Below are 8,175 nucleotides of genomic sequence, written 5' to 3' on the forward strand. Positions count from 1 at the left end.
AAATAACTGCTGTGCTGGTTCTTAAGAGGGCTTCTGAGTTATAAACAGACTTTTCTAACAGTAAAAAACGTGACCCCCGCCTGTCTCCAAGCCACTTCTGTCCTCAAAAGGGTTAGGCCTGGTGGAGAAGAAGGGAGACTATCCTGTATATTGGAGCTGTCTTTTCGATGGTCATCGCCAAGGCTTTCCACAAGAAGCATTTAAAACAATGTTTGGGAAGGAAAGTCACCTTTTAATAGCCAAAGAGGTATATACCTTTTTCCGGGACACAGCTCTGCACACAGCCTGTTTCTCAACCTTTGGAAATCCTTTAACAGTTTATGGAAGGCCACCCTTTAAACCAATCCAACAGCTCCTTTTTCTATAACCTGATTTTAGAGGTGTTTCATTATCTCTAATTACTCGGGGTAAATGGTGATTACTCAGTGTTTTAATCATCAGTTTGGGCAGCAGTTACTCTAAACTCAGGGAAGCCCAGACTCCCATGGGTATTTTTGGAAGGTACTGCGACTAGTCCATGCATGCTTTCTAGTACCTCTGCACGTGGTCCCCAGGTGAGCCCCCTCCGCTTCCCCGAGCTGGAGGCAGCGGCGTCCCAACCCCAGCGGCAGCTGCGGACTCGGGCGCTGCCCCGGCTTCCGGGACCCGGGCCTGCAAGGCGAGGCCCGGCGGCTGGATGGGAGGATGTGGGCGGGGCTCCCATCCCAAAAAGGGAGGCGAGCGAGGGAGGAGGGAAGAAGGGAGGGGCTGCCGGAGAAGAGGAGGAGGAAGGAAAGAAAGAAAGAGAGAGGGAAAGAGGAGGAAGGAGAAGATGCGGGAGGGCAGAGGAGAAGGGAGGGAGGGAAGGAGAGCGGAGCCGGGCCCGGAAGCTAGGTGAGTTTGGCATCCGAGCCGAGGGACCGGAGCCTGAAACGCCGCTGCTGCTCCGGGCTGAGTATCTCGCCTCTCTCCCTGATGGGATTCCCGTCCGCACCGTCTCGAACCTGCAGCGCCCCAGTCCTCGGCCCTCGCCCAGGTTCACTGCAGCGGTTCAGAGGTCCCTAGGAGCTGCTGCTGGCGAGCCCGCTACTGCAGGGACCTATGGTGAGCAAGGATACCTGGCGAGGGCTGCCGGGCAAAGAGGGCCGAGGCGCATCCTTGGAGGGAGAAGCGGGGGTGGGGGGGCGGCCCTCAGGCTGTGGCCGCGGTAAAGGTGGCCTTTTTTTTTTTTCCCCAACGGTTGTGCTAGAGGTAGAGATGCTGGCGCTGAAAGACGCTTCCATACCTGCTACTGCCTCTACCCAGGCGACTTTCTCTCCGTCTGGCGGTCCTGGGCGATTTCCACCTTTAGTAGGTTTGGGGCGGGAGAGAAGAGAAACCTTTAGTTGGGGGTCGTTGGGAAATACTGCGGGGTCTTGAGCGGAACACGTTGAGGGTAGACTGGCGTTTGCGATCCCCAGACTGGAAGGGCCAGGAGAGAAAGGAGTGTCGGCTCTGAGGTCGGGAGAGGGTGAGGGGCGGGCGAGCGCAGAGAGAGAACACCTAACTAGGGCTGGTTCTGCGGTGCGGAGCGAAGTTCTGCTGCCACGGGAGCTTGCGCGTTGCTCGAGGGGTAGCCTGGAGGAGGGGAGTGTCAGTCGACCCGGCCCCCAGCAGGCGGAAGCCAGCGAGAGCTTGCGAACTACCGGGGCTCGACGCGCCTCCTCCACGAGCTATGTTCGTGGACTTTTACAGCATCCCAGGAGCCTCTTCTCTATCATTTCAGGGTGTATCTTTAGGGACTATGGCCGGTGTGCCAGTCTCTCCCGGGACGAGTCTTTCAGCGATGCTGTGTCCTATGGGGAGTCGCTGGCGAGCCGCACGGCGGACGCGCGGCTCTTACTGGGTCTCCCTTCCAGAGCCGACGGGAACGGGTCCCCAGATCCCCGGGTCCCTCCCGGAGGGAGTTGAGCCCGCGCGGCCTCAGACGCCTGCCGGGCACCTCTTGGGTGGATAGTTTGTAAGGATCGGAGTTTGTGGACTGAAGGCTTTGTGAGAGGTGAAAACCCCCAAAGACAGAGACTTGATAAACTGAGGCGACCTCTGAACAAACTTCGGCGTTGGGAGACTTTGGCAGGGAAGTGAAAGACAATCGCCACGAGTTGCATCCCCGCCCCACAAGAACAATTTCAGAAGACTAAAGTTCTTTTCAGCTTTTATTTTTTTTTTATTAAAAAATTTGGGGAAAAAACGTGATTAGAGATGAATCCTACTTACTGAATCCTAAATTGAAACACAACCGGGTCTTCCCTCAGCTGCTGGGTTTTAGCGCAGCGTGCGCTCCCGCCGCCGCCCTGCTGGACTCCTGGGGCAGAGGATTGTCCGGGGATTCCAGGCGCCCGCCCCTTCTACTGTCGCTTCGCCCCGTGGGGACCGGCCCTCCGTCTGCTTTTCCCATTTCTGGAGCTCCTCCCACGGGAAATTTTTAGGGTTCCAGGCGTCTCAAAAAACAAACAACACCCCCAACCCTTTTTGCTCTCCCCAACCCTTTTGCAGTCAGCCCCAAAGGTGGCGCGGGAGCGGGAAAACCTAAAGCCGCTCCAAAAGCGGCGCGGCTGTCTCGGAGCAAGGACGGTCGCGCAGGGGCGCCCGCGGCCTCTACACCCCGACCCGCGGTGTCAGGCGGCGCCGGGCAGCCATGGCCCGGAGGGAGGGCTAAGGGCTTAATTGTATACTCCTCTTACTTAAAGGCTTCCCGCTAGTGCCCCCAAGAAGAAACCCAAGTTTGTGGGGGCGAGTGAGGCTGGCAACCTGAGCCCCCGATCTCTGCAGCGACCCAAGGCAGAAACTGGGAACAGCCTCAGGAAAGGAAAGGCCGGGTGCAGTGGGCTTTGGAGCGGGAGTCGTGGAGCTCGGGACCCCGGGGTGGACCCACGCTGACGCAGAGTTGTGCGGGTCAGATTTTCCAAAAGGCCCCGGTGCTGAGTTACCCACGCGTGCAGCATCTTCCGTAGAGTCAGGACATCCCAGTAATTCCTTGAGTTGTGGGTTGGTAAAATTCCTGAAGAAATATTTGCTGCGACTTTGCAGCTGGTGCATAGGAGGAAGGGGGTGGGGGAAGGAAGTGGCGGGGGGGAGGAGTGGTGGTTTAAAAAATAAGACAAGCTGGAGAGAGGGAGAGAGAAAGAGATGCAGACGCAGAGGTCGAGCGCAGGCTGAAAGCTGTTCACGTTTTTCTCGACTCCTGGGAACGTGGTGGGATTTCCTTTCTGCGCCGGGTCTGGAGTTGTAAAACCTCGGCGACATTAAGACCTGAAACTTGTGACGAGCCAAGTCCTCGGCGACGCCTCCTTTTGAGTCCGCCCTCCGCCCTGAATTGCCCCGCCGACCGCTTTCTTTGGGGATTTATGCTTGGCTCTGGGGGACGCCGAGGCCGACGTGGTGCGGAGATTCTGTCCGTAATGGAACCCAAAAAAGTAGCCTAGCGGCCGCTCCCTCCCCACATTCCCACAATGATCGCCGCCAACCACCTTCCCTTTCGGCCCGTGCGTGACAGGGTCTGCCGCTTTGGACTGGGAGCTAAAAAGGCTGCCCAGTTTGTCTCGCAGGCGTTCGCCAGGGGGTAACTGGCTGTCGCTGGGAGCAATATTTGGCTTCGCGGAGACTCTGGGGAGGAGGTGGCCGGGTACGCGCTAGGGTGAGGAGTGTTGCTCAGCGCTTTCCTTTTTAAGTGCCCCTTGGTGGTGAGGCTTTGAGAGGCAGAGACGCCCGCTCCCGGCCCCTTTGAGCCGGGTTCGCACTGCATGGCACAGCCCCTACAGTGCGCCCCAGATCCTTCGGCTTCAGGCCGCTGACGCGAGGGACCGGACCCACGCACCAAAAGCCTCAGGTAGAGGCGAGGACCACGTCCTCGGCGTGCTGCGCTGGGGGGACCCGCCGAAGTCTCCGCCGATTGCCTCCGGGAGCTCCTCCCAGACCGCTGGAGGTTCGGGCCGCAAGCTCGGAGGTTGGCCTCTCCGGGAGGGGGCGGGGCTGTGGGGGGGCCTGCGGGCCCTTTCACCGCCCGCCGCAGGGAGGGCCGGCTCCTGCGTGCGCGGGGCGGAGCCTCTGACTTCACGTGACTCAGAGGGGCTGGAAGAAAAACAGAGCCAGTCTGCGCCAGAGTCTCATTATATTCAAATATTCATTTTAGGAGCCATTCCTTAGTGCCATCCTGAGCAACGCACTGCCGCAGCTCCTCTGAGCCTTTCCAGCAAGTTTGTTCCAGATTGGCTGTCAAGAATCATGGACTGTTATTATATGCCTTGTTTTCTGTCAGTGAGTAGACACCTCTTCTTTCCCTCTCCTGGGAATTCATTCTGCCCGCCCCACCCCTGCTCGCCTCTAGTCCCTCTCGTCGGACCTTCCTTCCAGAGCCCACACTCCACTTTCTGGCAGCGCTGTCGCTTCTGGGCCAGGCAGCCGGTGCGCTAGATGTACCGGTTCTGTTTAAAGTGCTGCTTGCTCCCACCCGCACTCTCAGATCCGGTGCGTTGCAAAAAAGGGAAATGCGAGGCGGCTAAAGAATTAAAGGTCCGCAGCCCGGGGTTATACCTTTTGGGCGAATCATCCCACCCTCCCACTTGACTGGGGAGTGCCGGTTGCCCCCTTGTTGCGTTCCCAGCAGCTTGTCAAAACTCACAGAGGTCGCTCCGGGAATCACCCCCCCCCCCCTTCCTGGGAGTCAGCGAGCGGGCACAATCCGACGCTTTTTGCTGGGCATTTCAAACTCATCAGCCACAGTAAAATAAACCGTCAAGCCAGTTAGTCAGCTCCCGGACCACGTTCTCCGCCTCGGCCAATGGACCCTGCCGCCCTATGTCTTCCTCCTGTCCCCGCTCTTCTGCTTTCCCTCCCTCTTGCTCCGAACCAGCTGAAAGTTGTGGCAGTTGGGCTCAAGTGGGGGGAGGAAAAAGATGGGGGTGGAGGAAGAGGGAGGGAAACTGAAGGTCTGAATTGGAGAGCGATGGCATTTTAATTCTCCCTCCCCCATTCTGCTTTACCCCCTAAATGTTAACTGTTTATCCTTGAAGAAGCCAAGCTGAGATCATAGCTCAGATAGCAGTTGGGACAAAAAAAGATTAACAGGATGGAGGCTATCTGATTTGGGGTTATTTGCCTGTAAACAAGTTAGACCAAGTAATTACAGGGCAATTCCTACTTTCAGGCCTTGCATGGCTGCAGCTGGTGATGGTGGGGTGTGTGAGGGGAAGAAGACACAAACTTGATCTTTCTGACCTGTTGTACATCTTGACCCTCTGTCTCGCGCCCTATATGCATATGCGGAGACATCTCTGTTTCTCTCTAGTTATTGGTGTTTATTTATTCTTTAACTTTCCACCTCCTCCCCCTCCCCAGAGACACCATGATTCCTGGTAACCGAATGCTGATGGTCGTTTTATTATGCCAAGTCCTGCTAGGAGGCGCGAGCCATGCTAGTTTGATACCTGAGACGGGGAAGAAAAAAGTCGCCGAGATTCAGGGCCACGCGGGAGGACGCCGCTCAGGGCAGAGCCATGAGCTCCTGCGGGACTTCGAGGCCACACTTCTGCAGATGTTTGGGCTGCGCCGCCGCCCGCAGCCTAGCAAGAGCGCCGTCATCCCGGATTACATGCGGGATCTTTACCGGCTCCAGTCTGGGGAGGAGGAAGAGGAAGAGCAGATCCACAGCCTCGCTCTGGAGTACCCTGAACGCCGCGCCAGTCGGGCCAACACCGTGAGGAGTTTCCACCACGAAGGTCAGTCCCTGCCCTGAGTCTGGGCGGGGGAGGGCCAATAGGGCTGGCTGGTGGGGCAGTGGAAGCCCCGGGGGAGAAGAGTTCAGGTTACATCAAAGCCCCAAATCCAGGAGGCTGGAGAACAGAGCTGCCTACCTCCAAGAATTTCCAGAGCTGTGGCTAAATTTATTTTTCGGAGACAGAGGGGAGGGGCTGGGGGCAGAGGAATGACACCACGCAGACGCGGGCTAGCCCCAGCCGTGTGTTTTTGCTATATCAAAGCCTTTTCTGCCAGGTTTTCTGCCCGTTTTTTTTCAAAGCACCTACTGAATTTAATGTTACAGCTGTGTATTTGTCAGGTTTATTCAATAGGGGCCTTGTAATCCGATCTGAATGTTTCCTAGCGGATGTTTCTTTTCCAAAGTAAATCTGAGTTATTAATCCACCAGCATCATTACTGTGTTGGAATTTATTTTCCCCTCTGTAACATGATCAACAAGGCATGCTCTGTGTTTTCAAGATCGCTGGGGAAATGTTTAGTAACATACTCGAAAGTGGAAGACGAGGGAGAGGGTGGTGGTGTGCATGTTTCCTCCTACCTCTGGTCTGTTGGCCCCTCTTTTTCTTTACAACCACTTGTAAAGAAAACTGCACACACAAAGCCAAGAGGGCTTTAAAAGGGGAGTCTGATGGTGGTGGAGTAAGGAGTTGACACATGGAAATTATTAGACATATGAAGGAGGTTGGGAGATACTTTCTGTCTTTGGTGCTTGCCGAATGCTAGCTAAGTTTCACTGAGTTTGCTAGCTGCCCCATTTATCTGCTCCTTCAAATTAAAAGATATGCTTATTTCCCCAAAATAAGCTTCCACTATGTAAGCAGAATTCATCACTCATCACCCAACTCTTAGCTATTTCTTGATTTTTCAATCTCTTAAAAAAGTTCATGTGTTGTTGTTTTTTCCTTTTTCTTTTCCTCCCCAACTGTGCCTAGAACATCTGGAGAACATCCCAGGGACCAGCGAAAACTCTGCTTTTCGTTTCCTCTTTAACCTCAGCAGCATCCCAGAGAGCGAGATGATCTCGTCTGCAGAGCTTCGACTCTTCCGGGAGCAGGTGGACCAGGGCCCTGATTGGGAGCAGGGCTTCCACCGAATAAACATTTATGAGGTTATGAAGCCCCCAGCAGAACTAGTGCCTGGGCACCTCATCACACGACTACTGGACACGAGACTGGTCCACCACAATGTGACACGGTGGGAAACTTTTGATGTGAGCCCTGCGGTCCTTCGCTGGACCAGGGAGAAACAGCCCAACTATGGGCTGGCCATTGAGGTGACTCACCTCCATCAGACACGGACCCACCAGGGCCAGCATGTCAGGATTAGCCGATCGTTACCTCAAGGAAGTGGGGATTGGGCCCAGCTCCGGCCCCTCCTGGTCACCTTTGGCCATGATGGCCGGGGACATGCCTTGACCCGAAGGCGGAGGGCCAAGCGTAGTCCTAAGCATCACCCACAGAGGGCCCGGAAGAAGAATAAGAACTGCCGGCGTCACTCGCTCTATGTGGACTTCAGCGATGTGGGTTGGAATGACTGGATTGTGGCCCCACCAGGCTATCAGGCCTTCTACTGCCATGGGGACTGCCCCTTTCCACTGGCTGACCACCTCAACTCAACCAACCATGCCATTGTGCAGACCCTGGTCAACTCTGTCAATTCCAGTATCCCCAAAGCCTGTTGTGTTCCCACTGAACTGAGCGCCATCTCCATGCTGTATCTGGATGAGTATGACAAGGTGGTACTGAAAAATTATCAGGAGATGGTAGTAGAGGGATGTGGGTGCCGCTGAGATCAGTAGTCCTTGGACACACACACACACACACACACACACACACACACACACACACTCCCATCCACTGACCCACACATTACACAGACTGCTTCCTTATAGCTGGACTTTTATCTTTAAAAAAAAAGGAAAAAAAAAAACCTAAACATTCACCTTGACCTTATTTATGACTTTACGTGCAAATGTTTTGACCATATTGATCATATATTTTGACAAAATATATTTATAACTACGTATTAAAAGAAAAAATAAAATGAGTCATTATTTTAAAGGTAAACTATGTTCCTTTTCTCTTCAATCCTTTCTCTTTTCCTTCGGCCCCATCTCTTTTCAATGAATATTTTTTTCCTGTTGAGGTGGGGCTGGGGGCAGAATGGAAGTCAGGGTGGTAACTGGAGGTGGTTAAGTTCGAGAGACAGGAAGTAAACTGATGGTAGAGAGATGGTAATTACCAAGATGAATTGTTTTGCATTTCTATTTAATGTTAACAAGGACGCAGCATCCTCTCCCATCTGGATGACACATGCCAAAGAGAAACAGTGGGATGAAAGGAGGAGGCCAGATTAAAGGTTCAATTTTGGGCTCCTTGTACATCTTCTGTTTTTGCTCAC

General features: G+C 54.4%; 1 protein-coding gene across 2 annotated transcripts; it reads left to right on the forward strand.

Annotated features, from left to right (window-relative positions):
* Positions 1-740: 740 nt before the first annotated feature.
* BMP4 (bone morphogenetic protein 4) lies at positions 741-7,841 on the forward strand. Of its 2 annotated transcripts, none has more exons than XM_033109548.1 (4): positions 741-873; positions 4,151-4,275; positions 5,356-5,735; positions 6,708-7,841. In XM_033109548.1, the coding sequence occupies exons 3-4, from the start codon at positions 5,363-5,365 to the stop codon at positions 7,562-7,564; spliced, it is 1,230 nt and encodes a 409-aa protein (XP_032965439.1). In that variant the 5' UTR covers positions 741-873; positions 4,151-4,275; positions 5,356-5,362; the 3' UTR covers positions 7,565-7,841. The 2 variants fall into 2 exon arrangements, with proteins under 2 accessions (XP_032965439.1, XP_032965438.1); XM_033109547.1 differs by having other exon boundaries at positions 789-1,083.
* The last annotated feature ends 334 nt before the right edge of the window (positions 7,842-8,175 follow it).

Source organism: Rhinolophus ferrumequinum, chromosome 6 (genome assembly GCF_004115265.2).
Source record: "Rhinolophus ferrumequinum isolate MPI-CBG mRhiFer1 chromosome 6, mRhiFer1_v1.p, whole genome shotgun sequence".
NCBI lineage: Eukaryota > Metazoa > Chordata > Mammalia > Chiroptera > Rhinolophidae > Rhinolophus > Rhinolophus ferrumequinum.